The sequence below is a fragment of the Aptenodytes forsteri genome, unplaced genomic scaffold (assembly GCF_000699145.1).
Source record: "Aptenodytes forsteri isolate BGI_AS27 unplaced genomic scaffold, ASM69914v1 Scaffold208, whole genome shotgun sequence".
Taxonomy (NCBI): Eukaryota; Metazoa; Chordata; class Aves; order Sphenisciformes; family Spheniscidae; genus Aptenodytes; species Aptenodytes forsteri.
The window spans coordinates 3,617,985-3,640,043 of record NW_008794963.1 but is presented as its reverse complement, the minus strand read 5'-3'; the positions used below and the strand labels follow the sequence as shown (position 1 = coordinate 3,640,043).

Sequence of the window (22,059 nt, the reverse complement as noted above, 5' to 3'; positions counted from 1 at the left end):
AAACTTACTTAGAAAGAATGAACAACAAATGCATCATGCCTGAAAGCAAGAGATTCTGACCGTAAGTGTAAATATTGAGGAAAGAAGAAGAGTCCAATGGTCAGGGCACTAGCTAGGAATGCACAGCCTTTCTTGAAAACTGCCTCTGCTGTAGCTGTCTTGTAGGATCAAGATAAGCAAAGTTAAGTTAAACTCTCAGTGCAAGAATATGTCATCTGTAAATGGGATAAAAGGGCTTCCTTTCCTCACAGAAACACTTACAAATGCTTTAAAGATGAGGAGGCAGCTCAGAGCACTTTGGTAATTATTAAATACAAAAGTACGAGGGGAGTTTTGGTAACCAGGCATCTCTGAAAACCAAAGTCTTTTGCTTTGTAAAGGCAGCAGTGGAGCAGGTGGTTTTAATGTAGCTTCTAAAAAGCCTTGGTAAGTTCAGTTTCCCAGATAATCCAGCTGACACTCTCCCACCACCGAGCCTGCCAGTTCTGTGGGTTGCAGTTAGCAATGTTTGAAGCTGAGTTACAACTACCCACAGGCTGAACAAAAGAGTTATCATCAAAATTATTTCACATAAAACTCCAGGTTTTACTCAAAGTAGATTCCAGTAAAGAAAGTAGTAATACTTCTTAGCTTTCAATAAACCCATATTTTTATAATTAAATGTCCTGGTTGCCAGCTCTGATAATAATCTGTAAAACTTCTTATGCTTTTCTTAAAGGTCCAGGTATTGAAGACAAATAACTATGCAAGACTTACAACTTTCATGTAAAAGTAGTAACAGTTTTCTAAGCCCTTGCGGCTGCACAGGAATCACTCATTCCAATGGTTTAAAGCTGATAGTCTAATACCTCAGCATGTGGAGACCACCCATGATTAGGAAAACCTGAGGAAGGCAATCCTGAAATTTTACCCAGATGATCCAAAGGACGAAGTTCATGCTGCTCTCATTCTGTTATGTAAATGATGTAAAGACCCTCATTACATAAGACAGCGGAGTCACCCTAGGGACTGATTTGGCACAGCGCCCTCAGTGTGTAGTTTGGGTGGAACCGAGCAGCTCCATGGAGATACCGCTGCAAACAGAACTAGCTCGTTCTAGGGACTCTTTCTTCTTGTACTCCTTCAGTGCCTTCTGCAACAAGCAAGACATTGCTTAGCAGTCGTGCCCTGCACATATGCATGTCAGCACTAAACCACTATAAAGTGAACTGGCACTTTCCATTCTTTGAGGTTAAAATCTGTTTATTCATTTCTTTCATGTCGATCTTTGTTTCATTCTGTCTCCTTACTATACAAAACCCGTCATGCGCTGGGAGATGAATCGCTGAACTTTTATTGCCTTTTAGCTCCTCTCTGTGAGTGTGTAAAGCACTACACCAGATGCTGAGTGTCCTAAATCACAGTTTCTATAGCTAAATCCACATTTCACAGCAGGTGTGGGCCATGGCATCCCTGGGTCCTAATCAGTTGCCCCGCTGTCCAGATCATCACACAGCTGGAGAGCTCAGAACTGGGGGCCATTCCTGGGTCCACAAGGTAAGATGTAGTTTATGCTTAACACAGGTTCTTTAACAGACTATATGCATAAAATAGAACCAGTATTTTAGCAATAGATGTGATTTGTAACCATAGCACACCAGCCTGTTGAATCTCAAGTCTAAACATAACCAACAGAAGAGGACTCTCAAAGGAATTAAGATGGTTAACTAAGGAGTCAGAAATTAATATAAAATAAAGCTATTAAATGCATATTATTAGACAAATGTTCATGATCTAAGGTCCTTACCGCAGTGTCATTGGTGGTAATGTACACCAACACATCCGAGTTGTTTCTGCCATTAATGTATCGGTAACAGTTCCACACACAGCTTATCAAGTAACCCTGCAAAGAAAAGGGATTTATTATTCTGTGCAGAAAATAAACCATATACATTTTCTTGTTAGAGCATTTCTATTCTTATATAAATAAGAATATGAGCCTGATAGAAGCACGGGACAGTCACTTTGCTGGTTGCAGTGACTGTAAGTATGTATAGGCGCTCTGTGAGTAATCCAACACCATTCCTCATACTGATAGAGTTGGGGTTGTTCAGTCTTGAGAAGAGAAGGCTCCGAGGAGACTTTATTGTGGCCTTTCTATATAAAAGTTATATAAATAAGAATATGAGCCTGATAGAAGCACGGGACAGTCACTTTGCTGGTTGCAGTGACTGTAAGTATGTATAGGCGCTCTGTGAGTAATCCAACACCATTCCTCATACTGATAGAGTTGGGGTTGTTCAGTCTTGAGAAGAGAAGGCTCCGAGGAGACTTTATTGTGGCCTTTCAATATATAAAAGGGGCTTATAAGAAAGATGGATAGAGACTTTTTACCAAGGCCTGTAGTGACAGGACAAGGGGCAATGTTTTTAAACTGAAAGAGGGTAGATTTGGATTGGACATAAGGAAGAAACTTTTTACGATGAGGGTGGTGAGACACTGGCACAGGTTGCCTAGAGAAATTGTGGATGCCCCATCCCTGGAAGTGTTCAAGGTCAGGCTGGACGGGGCTTTGAGCAACCTGGTCTAGTGAAAGATGTCCCTGCCCACAGCAGTGGGGTTGGACTAGATGGCCTTTAAAGGTCCCTTCCAACCCAAACCATTCTGTGATTATATGGTTCTGTGATTACGGATACTTGTGTTGCACTATGAGCTACTCCATCTAGGCAGAGATACTGCAATCTAGACCTATCTGAATGAAGTTTAGTATTCCAGATTTTTAATATTACAGCATGCTTAATGTAGACTAATTGTTTTGAAAAGAAACAGTTTATTTGGGTCTGAATATAGCTAAAGTAACATCATTTTGTGTATATAACCTCCATTTTACATAAATGAGCAGGTCACATATGCTGGCTTGCTTTCTTACACCTCTCTAGAAATACAGAGAGATATGAGTTCAGTCAGACACCTCGTTACTGTGCATGGGATACTGCGTACCAGCAGGGGTGAGTTTTACAACATAAAATGGGAAGGTGCTGCAGATGCAGAATGTCTCAGGGACAGCAGCAAAAAGTAAACAGAAGTCAGTTTTGGATTCCTCCATGGTAAGGATGTTTAAATATCGTCAACTGGGGGTTAGTAGTATTAGAAAGTGGAAGCAGACTCTGGTAAAAAGAGCACAAGCATGCTGGGGACTGAAGAATCATCAAGCAAATTACAGGAAACCCTCCTTGTCTTGTGAGTGGAAGCCTGGCCAATGACCATGTGGTGATCCTATATATCACCTGCGTTGTTTCAATATTCTGTTTCACTTAATCTAACACTAAATCAATATATTCCATATGACTGGAATGGTCTGGGGGTCTTCCTATTCTTGCCTGACTAGAGAAAATTGCCAGTGTAAAAGTTTTTATTGAAATCTGAAATGATTTCTGAGCTTTTAACCGTTATTACACATACTTCTTTTTTTTTCAGTGTAAAGCAAAAAACCTGTTATTGCAGCAATAATCCTACCACAGGATCATAAACTTCACTAGTTTTTTTCTTGGAGCTCACTCGGCTCTGGGTAGGGCCACTGCCTGGCAAACAACTAGTTGTCTCCACTTTTTTTTTAACTGGTTGGGCAAAGTGCTCACATCCATCATCTCCTTCACCAGCAGGAGAGATTCCAGTCTGGCCAGCAGCTATGAGCAAAGTGACTGGAAGGAAGACAGGAGGCAGTGACATGTGGAGGAGCAGAAGTCAGATCTTCAGCATGCCAGGGACAAGGCTGGTGGGACTAAGCAGTTCCCTCTGGAGCTTTCTGCTTCCCACATAGTCACACACAACAGTGATGAGGAGAACAATGTGTTTTGATAGTGCCCAACTTATATTTTTACTTAGTAGGTTCTGCATAGCAGTTCTTTCACAAACCTAGCGCATGCAAATTAAACTGCCAGCACTGATTGGATTTGCATGTGCGTCTCACTCTGAGTGAGTCATATTTTTGTGACTCACTTGCACTGATGACCTTCCAAAGCCTCTTATCCTTTTGAGCTGCCCTGTACTTCCTCCCTCTCCAGAGCTGTCACACACGAGCTGTGTTTTTCAGGATGCCACATGACTCACTGATGGCTCGCTTGCAGATCAGGAAGAGGTTTTTTCCACCGGGGCCGAGTTGGCTGAAATCCAGTAAGTTTGCTTCCTCTTCTTTACGGCATCTTACAGACCCTGGATGACTTGGAGGTGTTGCAGACTTTGACAATACTTTCAACTATCAAATGGGGAGAGCAAAAGGCTTCTGGAGTGAGCTGAGTCCCAAGGGACGGTTAGACTGGCTCTACAGCCCAAGCTGTGGGCTATGCAAACCTGCCCCAGGCTACTGAAACAAGTGGGGTAAAAGCACATACATGAAGAATTGCATCTTTTCCAGAATTAGATAAAATGCCATTGTTAATTATAAATAGTAATAAGTAGTTTAGTAGCTTTCAATGCTCAGATACTATGTGCTGAGAAAGGCATAAGAGCTAGTACAGAACAGAGACTGAATACAGTACACTTCTGTGAGGACATAGCCCATCTTTATACAAAACCCTTTACATTAAGCCTAACTATTTGCAAACCAATTTCTATATACTCCTTCGGCCAAAATCCAAACTGAGGGAAGCCCCGTTTCAGATAATAGAGTCTAATCTGGGAGAAGCTAGTGGGGCATTTATTTTTGAATGCTCTCATTCCATTACATGTGGTGAATAAGCCACATTTAACCCCACAATGAACCCCTACAGCTCTTCCAGCTCTGAGCCCTAGCTCTAATCAGCCCTGCTCCTGCACACACAGGCTGTTTCTCAGTGGGTGAGGTCCATTCCAGCCCTTGAATTAAAGAGGTCATCAGCCAGCACACACCAAGTAATTGGCCCCGAGACACTGACCCACATATGGTTGAGAGTGGCGGCAGCTCAGGGCATTTCCTTGTCCAAGTGCTGTGGATATGTGCTGCTGGCCTGCTAATTGTGAGTCATGGAAACTCATTTTCCTCAACCTGTAACAACTTCTTTAAACTTGTTCCTAATCATTGTTTTCTACTGCTGCTGCTGCACCGTTAAATGGGATTGCTGATTCAGTTACCAATTTTTTTCCTGAAAAACTTGGCTGAGCTTCCAAATACTGCTTTAAAATGTGTGGCTGGACACAGAGTATATAAATATATCGATTTTTCTCTCAGGAGACCAATGTTCACATTTGGAATAGGCCCTACGTAAAAGGCATTAAGTCACTTCAGCCTAATCCACCCTTAGTGGTATTCACACATACCACAGCAGAGGCTGCTGACAGATGCCTTTTTGGGGGGCAGCCCAAATAGCCACCATGTGAAAGGATGGGTGTGCAAGGAGGGCTGAGTGTGGAAACAGGCACCGTGCATACTTCTACCAGCTTTCAGTCTCCCCCTTTGAATGGTGGGAAATGACTTGAGCCCCTAAGGAACTGAAACCCACAAAACTTTATAACCCTGCCTCTCGCTGTTGTTATTGCATGTGCGCTTGTTAAGCTGCGTAACAACAGTAACGTACTGCATGACTTCTGCTCATCAGACATGTGCCCGACCAGCTGACTGACCAGCATCTTTGTGGAAATTAGAGGTTGCTGTATCCTGCCGTTTCTTGTAACGCAGCAAGGAAAAGTCTGTGCTGATCTGGGTCACAGCAGCCCTCTGGGCAGCTCCCTCGCTGGCAGCAAGCGCAGGGTGAACGCTGCAGACACGACAGAGCACCCACAGGTTAGGAGCTGTCTGCACCGAGTTCAGTTTTATTCTCCAGCTGCTTTGAATTTTCTATTGACAGAGCTGGGCTGGTCTTCAGTAACTGGTGAAAATGAGATAAAGATTTCTACACAAACTGAAATTTATATGAAGATTTGAGAGGGATGCTAATGGCAGACCAGTTGGCCATATGTATTTCACATGTTGGTACTGCAGAAGGAGAAACAATGGGTTGCTGTGCTGATGAAATCTGCAATTAAATCCATCTTCTCAGCACACTAGAATGTGTATCTTGTGAGTATAAAAAGGCTGTACAAGAACCACTCCTTATAACTGCAAAGAAATGCTGTGATTGAAAAGAATTAATGATGTCAAACCAAACCACTGGCCTGCAGCACTTTAAATGGCACCTTATACGGGCCAGAACATCATCTGTTGGCTCACAGTCACACATACTGGGGTGTGCAATTTAAAGCAAATGACCCCTGCTTTAGAAATGCTTCTCCTATAAATACCCTGCCACCAGCAAGGCCAGTGCTGGGACCTGTCCCAGGCTTTCGTGGAAGAGATGGCAACCTCGTGGCTCTGTGTTGGCCATTCCTGGGAGTGCGGATCGGAGCTTGGCTGTCGGGGCTGTGTTCATGGTCCCAACTGCTGCTCCATCGCCCCTGCGGGAAGGTAGCAGACACCGGTGCGATGTGCTGCAGGTCAGGGTTCCCCCTGCCAGGAGGCATCCCTTGGGTTGAGACACGAGACCTCTCGGGGTGAGCACAGAACTTCATTCTGCATCACCCTTTCCCATCTGCTGAGGACACCAGGACATGCAGAGTGCTCTCATCTCCAGGCTCGACACCTTGCATACGCAGGTTATAGGCATATTATGGAGACCAGGGTTAATATTCAGTTTGCTGAAGACCAGCCTGTCTCACTGCCCCACCTTTTCCTACCTCCTTTCCAGAAAAAGAAAGGCCAAAAAAGAAGAGGAGGCCATACTCTGCAGCTGCGGAGTGCTCAGGGCAGCCTGGGGGAAAGGTTTGTTCTGGTTGTGTTTGTGCTCACCTGAGCCTAGCTTATTTGGGCCTGGGGGGCTTCACCCAAGGTGGGGAGGGGGAGGTTGAAGCCTCAACTGTTCTGTCTCAGCAGCTGGGGCTGGCCTGAGGAAACCAAGGTCCTGTTCCCCAAACCAGCTGCAGAGGAGGGCGCGATTCGAAAGCCACTGTGTTGGCTATATGCCATTTGAAGTCCTGTGTACATGTATATAAACGCATTTGTGCTGCTGGATGTCCTTCCTCAGCCAGATAGGAAACACCTATGTTTCATGGTATGTAACTCTGGTTTAGTTTCTAGACAAACACAGTAATGGAATAACACATTTTGGTCTACTCTGAAAAAGATTCTGCGTGAAACCACCTGAAATATCCATTAGCTGCTTCAGATCCAAGTAAATCCTAAGGACTAAAAAGACAAGTGCTTGTCTGTGGTTAGTTGGCTCGCTTTCTTACTACCCTCTCTTGTCCCCCTTCCCTTTTCACAATCCCATGACTGCAAAGCACAAACCCACCATCTAATACTGATTTCTGCTGTGTTTTTCTGTGTTTTCCTTTGCAGGTAGCTGCACCCAAAACAAAAGTGTCACGATGCCAAATGTTTCTGAGGAATTATGTGATTCTGTTTCATACTTCCCACCAGCTGAATGCAGCTTTTCCTACTGTAGCTTTTCCTAGGTTACAATGTTTTGGTTTCTCTCCCTGTTTCTAGCTGAATTCCAGAGGGAGAAGGAGCTCAGGCATATTTTTATGCACAGTACCTTTTCAGTTTCAGTATATAAACGTGGTACCATCTGTTAAGTCTATCAGTGATAAAGTGTGATGCATCTGATAGTGTCCAGCTTTCTTTTCATGGAGCAGATTCCATAAATCTGCATAGCAGCTCTTCTGGAAACACAAGAAATTCAAATGAAAATGCTAACTGGAATTTAGCATGTGTTTCTGCGTGAGTCATACCTTTTGTGACTCATTTGCACAATGAAATGTTGCTAGAATGAGCATTATGAGAGCCACATATACTCTTGGAAAAAACATGTGTTAGCCACTTTAAATCAAAATGAATCTTTTGCACTATTAATTTCTTAGGTTTCTTATTTCTATTGTAAGTATTTTTGCCATTCCAATTTTAGTTGCATTTTTTTTATAAGCTTGAGACTTCCTTGCCATACTTAGTCAATGAAATACCAGACGCACCTGGGGTAAAAACGAGCTAGTGCTTGCATCTGAGAAATTTATAGAGCACATCCCTTGTGGCACCTGACAGATCTATGTATTTATTACATTCATACACATTTCTTAATGGTGCAAACAAAATCAACTGTATGGCTGTGAACATATAAAGCCAGAAGGCTAAAGTGTATTTCTAAATCACAGAAGAAAAGTGAATATCACTTCCAACAGCACATTAAAATACCCTATCTGTTTTATTTTTTCAATTTTGAAGTAGCTTCAATAATCTAATCTACCTCTTTTGTCACAATAACTTTCCCTATTCGTGTTGTCAAATGTGTTGTCTGGAAGCAATATCCCTGGTGTCACTGTGGCTCTTTGGGACTTCTCTAATCTAATGCGTAATTGCTTTGCAGAGAAAGAGCAAGAACGATTCTGAAATAAAACCCAACATGAGAAATATAAGAAAGGCAGCACTGCACTGTGAGAAACTTGCAGAAGGGTGCAAGAAGAGGGCAAACATACCGGCATACTTTCCAAGAGGTCCAAGGCTCAGGGGACCAGCTGAGCCATACGTGGTTGTTTTTCATACGTTGATTTGTCTGATCTTATTCTGAGCTCCTTTTGGACTTCTGCCCCGCACAGCAGGTGGGGGCTGACCTCGCTGGACCACAAACCTGGGTGCAGGGGTTTCACATGAGCCCTTTCCGGCTGCACTGGCCGATGCTACATCTCCCCTTCATTTGGTACCTGCCACCTCCAGCCCTCTCACCCGCGAGGTTTGCATAACAGCAAATAAATCATCACTCCCTGTGCCCTTTTGCTGCCTGGTGTGACAGTCCTTTATGTTGTCCCTCCCAGGAGGGATTGTCTGGATCTATTTACCTGCGCTACAACACCCTTTTCGAGATAGGGCACCAGAAGTGAATGCATGCTTCCAGAGGCGGTAGGCATCAAAACTGGCAAAGGAATCTTTAGATTTCTGGTTTTTCTATTCCTTTCTTAATATTCTTAGCATTTGATTTACTTGTTTGACCAGAACTGAGCAGTAAGCTCATATTTTTACAGGTCTATCTATCTATCTATCTATTACAGCTACAAGATCCCTTTTTCAGGTGGTCATGCTTGGTTCAGAGTCCACTGCAGTGTCTGTGAAACAAGATTGTGCTTCCTCTGTGCCCACCACTTAGAACTTATCACCACTGAGTTTCTCTGCCATTTCATTGCTCAGTGCCATGAGATCCTTCTGCAAAGCTTTCTTGGCCAATTGTTTTCCCTATTTTGAATGACACTGCAAAAAAATGTTGTTCTTACATTTCCTTCCCCTTCCCAGATCTTTTATGAATATACTGAACAGCATGGGTCTCACTGTTGTAAAGACTGATAATTTATCCTTATTCTCTATTTCCTAGCTATAGTCTGTGAGATGTCCTTTCCTCTTGTCCCTACACATCTTAGGGTGTTTTTTAAAGCCTTTGATGAGAGACTCTGCCAAACACCTTTTGAAAAACCAAGAAGTCTGTATCAACAAGCTCTTCCTTGTCTACTGGATGACCCACTCCTTCAAAGGTTTTATGTGTCATGAGCTCCCCCTACAAGCATCATGCTTCCCCATTGTGGCCTATACATTCATGTGTTTGTCTATGAGATTTTTCTGGTTTTTTTCCATAATGTCTATCACTTTGCTTCGTACAGCTGTCAGGCTGCCTGGTCTGTAGTTCCCTAGATCTATTCTAAAGCCAGGCCTCCCAGCAAGGGACATTCCACCCATTACCAGTAGACTTTATACACAGTAATGCACTTACCTTAAAAGCCAAAATGATACTTATGAAAAGGAGAATAATCACAACCAGACACGTAGGGTTCACAGACATAATCTCTTCCTTGTAGGGAAAATTGGTGGGCTGCATAAGCAAAAATAAGCAGAACGCTGTAAGTTAATCTCACGAGTCATTTAAGAGCCATCCAATTAGTGCACTCTATAATTAACAGGTTACAAAGCTTGCTGTGATCTACTAAATCGGGAGCTCTCTACACCAATGACCAGTTTCAGTAAGTTTGGCTGGAACAGGCATTGCAAAGACTCAGCTGCCAAACATTCACTGGAGGGCTGAGTGATTTGCGTTTTGCTTTGTGGTGTGGGCTGTCTTTTCCTCTGTGCACACAGGTTTTGTATCTGACACAAACTAGCAAAGGACATCTCTCTGGGAGCTTTGCAGCAGGAAATCTGCCATCTTGGGCAACAGCAGGCAAGTCCTGTACTTATTAACTAATCATTATCTTATACTGGCACTGGTTGCCAAAGACAAGTGGCAGCTCCTTCCAGAAAGTCAAAGCAGGAAAAGCTGGACAGCACCTGGTCCTTTCACCTAAATATTTGATCAAAAGACATTGGGTCTATTCTGCTCCATCTTATTTTGGCTAAATTTGAGAGCACTTGTTAGTGCTGCTAAGTGCATGCCCCGTGGAGGCATGGGTCCTACAGGAGGGCAATGTCATGATTTCAAATTGAAATGTGCTCCGGGTCCTGTTATCTCATACATGAAATGGAGGTGACAAAATTAATCTTCCTACTTAGCGTAGGCTCTAGTGTGAAACGCTTTAGGTTCACTGGCTGAAAAACAACCTCTAAAAATGTTTTACTATATTTGTTATTGCTTCAACAAAGCACAGCCTTTAAAATGAATGTTCCAAATAGTTTTGAAATATTGCAAGGCACAAGTTCCTGTTTCAGTTAGAATAAACCATTGCTCACAGAGATGTTCTTGACAAAAGATAGCACCACTGCAACAGTAGCTCATTATAACTGAATGCATTAGCTCCTTCCACACATAACCCCCTTTTTCCTTACTGGTCTAATTACTTAACCAGGCCAGCTCTGCATCTTTGTCAGGACAATTAACTAGACCGAGCTATAACTGTATTCTTGGTGATGATGGTGTCAATCCAGAGTAACCCCTTAATACACCTTATACCGGAACTCAGCCCACTGCATCAGGAAATTCTCCTTTTTTTTGGACAGCTGCTAGTGAGAATAGATTTAGTGCTTCCATGAACGGTTCAGAGTGGTTAACATCAACAGCAGCTGTAACCGTTTGCAGATAAATGTTACATAAGCACATTTTCTGCTTCTTGACAGCAATGTTTCTGTTCCGGTACTGAATTTCATGGCTGAAGTTTTTATCATGTTATCTTCTTTGTTGAGGTACAGCTCTGTAGGAAAGTAGCTTGCTGTAATTCAATAAGTTGCTCCTTTTTTTTTTTTTCCACAGAAGGTTATCGCTAAATGTAGCGGATGCAGTCACCCAGAGATGAAGCAAGCAAGAGTATATGCCAAGAAAAGATGCACTGAAAAATAAACATAAACCTTATATGCAGAAAATTTAAGTATTAATGCCACAGCCTGCCCTCCTGCTTGCAGGAGGTAGGCCATGCACGTGGTTAGAAAGTCCAGTTAGTTAAGGACAGTTACAGTAAAACTGCCCCAAAACAATTTTTTTAGCACTGACCTACCATTAAAAAACTAGTCACACTAGTTTGTGAATGTAATAAAAAACTCCTAGTGAGGCTTTGGTCCTCCTACGCTCTGGTTTTTGGGGAGCAGTCACTGGTCAAAGACTGGATGACTGCATGCTGGGGTCTCGGCCATAACCTAATGGCCTGTTTCCAGAGGTCAACTCAACTGGGATTTGCACGGGGGCAAGAGGAGGGCAGGAAAATGACCAAGAAAGGTCCCGCTACCTTGAAAAGCAGGAACATCTGCTGGAGCCATGAGCCCTGGCCAAGTCTGGGAGCAGCATGTGCTGCAGAGCAGCGCTGGGCCCTCCCTTACATCAGCAGTGTTTCAGGTGAAAGGACGGTAATTCAGCACTGAAAACAGCAAGCCAGGAGAGCATGTGAGGAGCAAATGCTGCGGTTTGTCCCCTTTGTGCTCAGATTTCTGGGTCTCTGTCCTGAAGAGATGTGAGGTGCAAGCAAACCCCAGCGAGGCGGTGGGTGCTGCACCCATGCAGCGGTCACCCCACCCACAGATGCCCGGGAGATCTTGGTGCAGGGCATGAAAACCAAAGCAGACCCCTCCTGGGGTTTTCCAGCTTGCTGTGTGGGAGAAAAAGCTTTTGGGGCTACGATGAATAGCCCAGGAGCAGTGGGTCAGTGTGGAAGAAACTCCCTTTGCTAACTGGGCTGGTGGCACCTGCTGACCAGAAGACGTTTAACGCTGGCTTGCCCAGGCTGGCCTAAGAGCTGCCTAATCTGGACTCATAACTACAAACCTCTTCAGTGCAGTAGGAAAAGCAATTTATAAAACCTGCAGCTTTTGGCAAAGAAGCAGGAAAGATGACGGGAAGCATCTTGGCTGGCTCCAGGCTCGCCTGGTGCAGGCACCATCATGGAGCTGGTGCCATCAGGAGGCCCTTGGGATCCTCCCACGGCAGCAGCCGCTCCCAAAATCTCATTCACTCCCACGGAAAATGGGTACCAACAGTGGTTCAGATGAATCAAAGACCCATTGCCCTCCACCAACTGCAGTGATAAGTTTAAACACCTATGTGGGCGTATGAGGTGGGAAGAGAAATTCTGCTCCTGTGCTGGGGGTTTGCTCTCCTGTGGGGAGACCAGTAGTTGAAATCCTGCTGCTGGGAAGGCCCCGGGCACCGGGCTCAGTGCTGCAACTTCTGGGAAAAGCTCAGTGTCAAATGTTGTGCAAGGTTTGACGAAGCTGAGACTGAAATATGGCTGGGTGGGAAAAAACAAGCCCGTCACTGGAAATACAGGAGTGATTTTTCAGCAGGACATGATGAAATTTTCTATACAAACAAGAGGTAGTTGTAGTGGTCTGGCACTGGCATGCTAAAATCATAATTAAAGTGTCTTTTATAACCTTGTCATGGACATGGAGAAGGCTTCGTGCATAATAGTATACCTGGTAAACTTTCAATTAAAAAAAAATTACTGCTTATACATAGCAAAGCTCTATTAGACACTTAAAAAGAATCTGAAACTTGCATGGAAACTGTGTTTCTACTGCATCGATATTGTACAAATGCACAAGAAGAATAAAAAGTCCAAGACTGAAGCCCTTTCTCATTCCCTTAGCCTGCTTGCATAACCTTTCACGTTTTCCTTCCCCCTGGACCACAAAAAATCCACTTTAAAAGATGGTGTGGATTCTCATTCAACAGTTGCCATCCTCTGAGTATCAGAATCTTACAAAATTGAAAGAAGACAGTAATGTGTCTGTAGAATTTTTAAAGCTCTGCTACGAAGTTAGCAGTACTTCTTCTTTGGAATTATAAAATGGCATTAAAAATGTGAGAAAGGATATTCCTTTTTTAAGCTATAGTTTATAGGAAAAATTTCTTCAGGTTTAATCTCTTTTACGTTCTCTAGACGTTTCCCCTAGGATTCAAAAGCATGACTGATACCACCTGAATTGTTAGACAGCAGCATTGCAGGTAGTCCCATAGTAAAGCTATTTAATATACTTTGAAATTTTCTTTAGATGAACTGTAATAGTCCTGTACTTTAATAAAAAACAAGTTTGCATAACTCAGGTGCAGACTAGCCGGTTCTGCACCTCTGCTTCAACTAATTTTGTATACTGTTATCAGATGACAGAAGATGAAGTGATTAATTTGAAGGCTTTAGAAAGCCCATATATCAAAGATTTAGTGGGGCTAAAGAAAAGAAATATGCTTTAGGTCAAACTGCTTTAGACCACTATTGCTCCAAGAACCAAAATGATTTTTATTTTACACATGCTGGATTTACTGTATGTGAAGGTTTTTGTTTTTCTAGTGACAGTGATAATGACCAAGATGTCCAACATAACCCTTAGAAAGTTTTATCACATGTGATCGCCATACAACATTTCATATGCTAGATTTGTAACATCTACTTATTTTACATGACCCTTCATGCTGAGATGCTCTTGCAATTTATGGGAATTACGTGGCACACCTGTATGCAACGGGGTATTAAAAGGCAACAAAAAGTTTCCAAAGACACTTGCACCTCTGAAAGAAGCAGCCAATAGAGGCTGACAGTACCAGATACCCTGTGAACACAATGATGTTCTGTATTTTACAATTGCAACATTTTCAGCTAGGGCTCTGCCTACTCATTTATCATCTTGCTAAAAGTACATGGAGGGTTTCACAGTAGCTTGCAACTCATCACTGACAGACTGAAATCTGGCAGATGTGCACCAAAGTGAATAGATAACATAATTCCAGATACTAGTGCAGGGAAGTAGAAATGGTTAAAAACATGGGGTTTTGACCTTAGAGCAAGAAAAAACTGTTCTTCTGAGACTGCCAAATATATTCCATTACCTAATGCATACCTTCTTCCAGATAGTCAATAACGGATTTGAAGAACGATTGGGATTTTTCATTTCCCTTATGGAGCTGCACTCCCTAAAATATCATTCCCCAAATTCAAAGCAGGTTTAGAGGAACAAAATCTGTAAGAATGCCAGAAAGAAACACAATCCCCTTCCTTGCTTTCTGCCTACCTTGGCTGACCTCTGCAAAGGGGGTGAGGGCAAGATGACTCTAGGGCTTTTTTATAAATTGTCAGGAGGGATCACACCCAACTGGCATGACTCAGGTCTCACCTACGGGGACAAGGGTGTTAGCTGCAGTCTTGTTCTAAACATGGTGTTTGAGATGACAAACCTATCTGTCATGAGTATTATTAAAAGGCAGGGAAACAAGTCCATGGGTACAAGCCTGTTTAACAATATTTGGGCGCTAGCACTGCATTGATGGTGTTATTGCTAAAAATTTGAAAAACTTGTTTTCAGTTTCATTTCATTGTGTGTCTGAGTATCTGATAGCAGTGGATGTGATCTCCACTTTTCTTTTGCTTTTGCCCACTCAGAGAGACTGTACTTGCTCTGAATCAAACGTGACATCCTTTTGCCAACCTTCCTGGTAAGGGTCTGAGGGACCCTGCTGAGCCACTTGTGCTTGGGACCACAGCTGAGACACAGAAGGCACGAACAGCTTCAAAGCTGATGCAGAACAGCTTCAAAACAGCTTCAAAACTTTGTTGAACAGGTGACATTAACTGTACAAAGTTCACCACAGCTCTTGGTAGGTTTTGCCAATCACTAATCTCCATTGTGAATGATAAAATAGAAATGACTCCTTGTTTCTAAATGAACTTAACTTGGACTAGCTTTTAGCTACTCATTATCTTATGCCTCTCATCTAATTTAACAGCATTTTAATACCTCATTATTCTGCATATGAAAACTCTAACGGCATCACCTCTTGGTCTCCTTTCTTGGTAAATGAAGCAGGAAAAGCTGATTGTCTCTCATCATACTACAATGTATCCAGCTTTTATATAGTTTTTGGAGGAACTTTTCTGCATGTTTTCTGACTTTTAAGCATTGTTCTTTACACCCAGAAACAGGCAGATGAAACCTATGTCACCAACTGAGAAGGGAAGTCTCCTCTCCGTTACCGTTCATTATTGTCCAAAAATCCCATAAGCAGTTTTTGGGAACAGCAAAAAACCTGGGGACTCTTGTTTTGGCACTTAAGCAGTTCACTATGCTTACAGGATCACTGCATCCCAGGTACAGTTGCCATAATATATGCTCATTTATATTCCTCATTTTTTTACTTTTTTTTTTCATTTAGCAATGTAGCACACATTAATGACTGAACTCAGGTTCTCAGTTAGTCTAGCTCACTCTGATTAATGGCTCTGTCCTTAGTGTTATTTACTTCTTCATTAATCTCTGTGTCAGTGACAGGTTTTATTAGAAGTGATTTTGCTGGGAAAAGGCACAAGTACTGACTCTGGGAAATGCAGAGGTGTGCTCACTTCGGGCAACGCAGGGATAGGGTCTTTCAGAGGATGATACAGAACAGCTAGATTAGGCTCCTGCTCGCAACCTCCCGCTAGAGGACTTGATTCCTCTAGACAGTGAGCCTGGGGAAGCTCTCCCAAGGCTGACGTTAGCCTTTGTGAATGGCCTCTTGGGTACCAAGGTTATTAATGGAAGTCAGGAAGAGCATGAGACCTAGTGCTGATTCCTGGAGACCTTCCTCTACCCAAAATAGAAACCCATTGGCAGATGGTCGGCTTGACTACAGCCCTTTGCAGTCTGCCAGCGAACCTCTCCTAATTCATTCGATACATCCTTTATCGATCTAGTGCTTTATTGTTGCTCTGAGTATCACGCTGCGAAGTCACACGTCTTACAAAAGTCTATTATGCCCCTGCCCATCAGTTATTGACGAAGCCAGTAATCTTGTCCGTAAAAGAAAATGAGTTTGCCTGCAGGACTGATTTTCCGTGAAACCGTGCTGGCAGTCATTAATCATATTCTTCTCTTCTAAGCCTTTATCAATTGACTCTCATCTCAGCACTTCTCTTATTCTGCTTGGTAGCAATGTCAGGCTAATCAGCCTATAATTGTCCTGGAAATCCCCCTTGCCCTTTTGAGTACTGACAGTTTAGCCCTCCCGAAGTCTTGCGGCATTTCATTACCAGTCCGGAAAATGATTTACAACAGCAAGACAAAGATATGTGCAACCAGAGGTTTTAATGCTCCAGAGCAGCAACGTGGCTCACAAAATGCTCTGCTGCACCATTCCCAACACCTTCCAAGGCCAGCTCCTTGTATTTCTGCTACAGAAGGGCCTATTATTTTTTTATCTGCAGGAATGACAGTGACGTTTTAGCAGACATGTTGAGAGAATCAGCTGCTCTTTGCTCTCCTGGTGAGCCAGCTCCAGACGTGGCACCAGGTTTTCAGTAGAAGAGCAGGGGCTTTTCGGTGCGCAGCTCCCAGCCTGATCCCATCCCCTCACGTTCTCTCACAGTGACCAAGACTGAGTAAAACCTGGTTACAACTCATTCTCTGGGAAGGGGGGCGAGTTCCTGCAGCCACACAGACGCTTGTGCTGCCACAAGAGAAGGGCTGGCACCGCTGCAGAAGCGAGGGACTGCAGGCGAAGGAAAGGCAGGAGGGCTCCAGCCAGCAGCAGCGGCAGCTTCAAGCACTCACCAAGCTACGGCTGTAATTTGCTCTTTTCCACTCATATCTCTGAGAACCTTTTGAATTATTCCTCTGCTTTTCTTCCAGTGTAGCATCAGCCGTGAATGCAGGCAGGTGTTAAATAAGGTGAAGGATAACAGGCCCCTGATGAATCCCAGCTCCCACTGGCTCGATGCATTGCCTCTTCCTGCAGATTTGTGTGGCTACTTATCTGCCTGCTGTTTCTCATTACCCGTAATTTATACTGCCCTAGCTAGTTTTCCATCCACATAACAAAGTTCACAGCCAAGCTAATCTGTATTCAGGTTCCCAAGGCAGATTTTCAGACACAGCGGCAGCGTTAGCTTCCCCCAGAGCTCTGCAACTCCACCTGAATATTGTTGGACATGGCACATAGTCCTGTGATGAGACAGAAGGTGGTGGGCTCTTGTCTTTGCTGTAGGTGGTTGCAATCACATCCTGTAACCTTGCACAATACTGGTTACGGATGTTTGGCCAAAGTAGACCATGGCAAGAAGGCAGCCTCTACTTGTCCCTAAGACAGATTCTGATAATATTTTCTAGCAAAAACAAACCTACATTGAATCAAACTCCTGCCTAATGAAATCTGTGTTAAAGCCACCAAATAAATTAAAAGGAGCAACAAAACATCCTTGAAATAGCACCAAAAATAAGCCGCTGGATATGAGCACAATAACTCTGAATCCAAAAGCAATTACTTATTATCTATGTCTTGCAATATGCGTGTCATTCTAAATGAAGTGGTGCTGAGAGCTTCCACAACATTGCAAAACTCCAGAGCTCTGCACAAATACTGTAATAAGTTAGTAATGTAACCTTGCAAGGATGTTGAATACAGACTAGCAAGGACTGAGAGGACTTTTCAAGGGCTGCATAGGAAGTCAACAATAAACTGTTGGCTAGAAATACAGGACAAACTGTGCGCCTTGCACAGTTTTTTCCCCCCAAAGCCCCCAAAGGCTTGTGAACATCAAGTGATTTACCAGTTGGCGGAGGTAGTCCTGAATTGTGCTGGGATAGACGAGTACACTGATGGCAACCAGCGTGTTAAGAGCAAAGTCAAAGATCTGGTAACAGAAGAAAGGGATGATCCAAGCCGCATGTTGCTAAAAAGGAAATAAATTAAAAACTCATCAGCCACAAGTTAAAATAGAAGGATATATGTCTTGCTACACTAAAATCTAAGCAATATTTGACACAACGCATTACATTTCATGAAGCCATAAGAGAAAAGAACTTGTTAAATCAGCTAAAAGAAATATGACATTCAGCCAAAAGGGTTGACCAAGCCAGCTTGGCTGCTGAACTGCAGTAATAGATGTGGTGTAAGTAAGTCCCACAACTTGTTGTACTGGGACATTTAGAAACCACATGACACTCTTTTTTCCCCTAAGTAATAGGATTAATATTGGGAAAAACCACAGACTTGGGAGGTGAATGGGAAAAAAATCCCTTAATTTTGGTAGGAACAAGATTTAGTTCTCTGAATTCAGAGTTTGCCCAGAGCTTACTCATATTTGAAACTGCAGACAGTCAACACAACTGGGCAGTCTTCCTGCCTACAGCACGGGGCCCTGGGATATCGCTGATCTGAGCAATCAGTTCTGCTGCCTGACTTTTTTTTTTCCTCTCAGTTTTCAGCTAAACAACTAAACAAGAAATTGTTAGAAAGCAATTTTCTTAATTTTGTTTCTACAGAGTTGTGTAGTTCACTTGATTCATGTCTTCACCGAATATAATGAATTACCTTATATGCACCATATGTAGCCATTGCACAGATCAGAATCATAAGAAGAGAAATTGCTGTGGCAATGCACATATCTGGAAGAGAAACACATCAAAATGATCACTGATAAATTCAGAGCTTGGTTCAGTTATTTTTCCATCTACCTCATGCAGAACATCTCAAAGGGCAGTGTGGGAAGTGGGGTGGAGATGGGGTCAGGTGCCTCGTTCAGCCATTGCTGTAGGAAATCTCTGGCTCTTGTGGGAACCTCCTAAATATGAGAAGCACAGACAGTGATTACACTGTGCAAGCCTCTGCAGCCTCTATGAGGCTGTGGAGGTGCCATGACTGATTTAATTTTTCTGAAGGATTTTGAAAAATCAGGAGCAGACTTTTCAAGGGCTGCATAGGAAGTCAACAATAAACTGTTGGCTAGAAATATAGGACAAACTGTGCGCCTTGCACAGTTTTTTCCCCCAAAGCCCCCAAAGGCTTGTGAACATCAAGTGATTTACCAGTTGGCGGAGGTAGTCCTGAATTGTGCTGGGATAGACGAGCACGCTGATGGCAACCAGCGTGTTAAGAGCAAAGTCAAAGATCTGGTAACAGAAGAAAGGGATGATCCAAGCCACATGGAGAAGACTATCTTGTCAGTGATGATGACATCTGTAGTCAGAAAGTGTCTGATTTTCTGCACTACAGATTGTTTTTGCACTAGTAGCTGCTGTGTACTGTTGCTCACATATCTCTAAAAACTTTGGAAAAGCAGAAATGAATTTTTAAAACCAAACTGGCAGGTAGAGGCATCTTAGAGCAGAAATAACATCTTGAAAATTTTCATTTCAACCAAGAATACTACAGAGATATACAGCTTATTAATGAAGATGTATAGCTGTCAGGAAAGGTGAAGTAGTAAAGGAAGCAAAATACTCTTTAAGGTTTTGATTGGAGTAATTACAGGACTCCTATCTTTTTCTTCTATTGCTGCTCAGCTTTCAATTAACTTTTTATTAGATTCAAGAAGTTCCTAAGCCACGAAGAGCTGGAAGGAGATCCTGGGGGAAAAAATTGCATATGTTTGGTCTTTTCCTGTACACCTCCCTTGATATTACAGGCCACAGTCAGGATACCAGAAGTGTATTTCTGAACCCGACCTTATAGTGAGTTTGGGAGTGCAACTGAATATGGCAACCACTTTTCCGAGGCTAAGCCAGTGCACGAAGAGGAGAGAGGACATGAGGTATATAGGACATGACTTTAGAGAACCCAGCTCTGTGGGTATCTGTGAGATACCTGCTGTTCACATTGCTGTCACCAGGTCCAATTAAACTACCTGCCTTGATGAGACATTTGGTGGACTTCAGACACACAAATACATGATGGTATTCAGGCTGTTCACTACCCATCACTGCCTGACTTTGGAGGCATTCAAAGTGTGAAGATGCCTCCATTTGATCACAGAGTTGCCACAACATCTAACTCCAGCCCATGATGAGGAGCATCCCGCAGCAAGGGACAGTCCCTCCACCTCCCTGGCTGCATCAAAATGAGGTTCTGGGTAGGTGCCCTGGAGCCTGCATCAAAGTCCCTGAAAGGTCCTGATCTGGTAGCTGTGGACAGGTCTCACCTACTGCCACCAGGTAGCAGTGCAGGTTCACCCGGGTTATGGCTGAAGAGGAAGGACAGACACTAAGTATCGCGTGTCATTTTTTCCAGCCTACCAGTACAATCATCCATGTAGAAGACAAAGGACCCAGTCCTCGACCCTTCTTTGCTTGAAGGAACACAAACCTGCACTAGCGCAGAGCTCCTGCCAGCACTAATCCAGATTTCTACTGGCCCTTGAAGCAGAGAGGAACCTGAGACTTGTGAAGCTGGCGGAAAAATGAGCAAGAAGAGACTGTCGTTGGCTGGTGAGGGCGTCTCCAGAGAGTGCTTATGTACGTTGGGCTACAGGCTCCTTGGGTACTGTGCTTACCAATAGCACGATTAAGGATTTAGGAACCCAGGTCTCCCCTTTCCCAGGACGCTGCCTGTGTCCTGGGTTTCAGGACACTTGCTTTCTCACTGTTGCCCCCAAATTTTGTCAATGTGATTGCACAGGGACTCAAATGCAACAGAATAAGCCCTATTGCAGGCTACTTCCTAATTTAATGGATGGGGCCCCTTTCCTGGGCACTTGGAGGAGCACATTTAAACCACTGTAGTCTGATGAGGGCCTGGAGTCCAGATGTCCTTACTCACAGTGCAAATGCTTGAAGCTTTGTCTTATTGTCAAAATAAGCAGGTCTCACGCAGGAGAGGCACCAGCACTCAGCACTGAGGTTAGCTGCACCCCTGCGCTCACTGCTTCCTAACTGGTGGCTTTACGCAGCTCGGCTTGTGGGCGCTTGGAAATGCCATCGGGAGGCAGCTGGGCTCCCTGCTTGTAAGTCAGGAGGGGACGACATCTCAGTGCATCCCAAACTGGTCTTTATGCCAAATTGCTCTTCATGCCAAATTGCTCTTCAGAGGCACCTCCTTCACCTCTTTGTGCAGAGAATCCGGACATCCAGTGTAGGTGTCTGAGCTGCATTGCCATGACCAGTCTCCAGCTTTTTAGGAGCCGTAAGGCTGTGCTGTGCCTGTTAGATCTGATCTGAATTCTGCCCTCAAGAGGAAGAAGCACCCACAAAACAAACCTATACTGATACAAGGTACCGCAGCCTCTTCAGACACTCTTATTTGTGTGGTACTTTACTCTGGCTGCCCACATACATCCTGTGAATTCAAAATTATTTTGAACAGGCCAGGTACAATTGAGGTAATGAAAGAAAAGGAGAGAAGTGGAAATGGCTGTCTGTAGCCACTAACCTCAATTGAACCTCCTATAAAAGAGGATCTTGGATCAATATTTTTCTTTTAACCATCAGTTTGAAGGCACTGCTCATGTATTTATTCTGTCCGTTCTTAATCCCAGTCACCTACTCACTGTATCTAAGGGGAAGCTGCTGTCATAGAAAAGGAGAGAAGTGGAAATGGCTGTCTGTAGCCACTAACCTCAATTGAACCTCCTATAAAAGAGGCTCTTGGATCAATATTTTTCTTTTAACCATCAGTTTGAAGGCACTGCTCATGTATTTATTCTGTCCGTTCTTAATCCCAGTCACCTACTCACTGTATCTAAGGGGAAGCTGCTGTCATTGTAATTTCATAGAATCATAGAATAGTTTGGGTTAAGGAACCTTTTTAAAGGCCATCTAGTCCAACCCCCCTGCAACGAGCAGGGTACCCTCTGAGCTCTGTTTCCCTCATGGTCATCCTCCGTATGTCCCAGCTTCTGCAGTGGTGGGCTGTGGGCTTACGGGCTTTTTGA

At 43.5% G+C, this 22,059-nt stretch overlaps 1 protein-coding gene across 1 annotated transcript in view; it reads right to left on the bottom strand.

The window, feature by feature from the left end:
• LAPTM4B (lysosomal protein transmembrane 4 beta) overlaps positions 1-22,059 on the bottom strand; it is a 72,167-nt gene that overhangs the window by 14,466 nt on the left and 35,642 nt on the right. Inside the window, exons 3-6 of the mRNA XM_009275511.1 lie at positions 18,726-18,799; positions 17,962-18,084; positions 9,741-9,839; positions 1,787-1,882 (exon numbers count right to left, since the gene is read on the bottom strand). Of these exons, the coding sequence (XP_009273786.1) occupies positions 1,787-1,882; positions 9,741-9,839; positions 17,962-18,084; positions 18,726-18,799 (392 nt within the window). The remainder of the gene's footprint in view (positions 1-1,786; positions 1,883-9,740; positions 9,840-17,961; positions 18,085-18,725; positions 18,800-22,059) is intronic.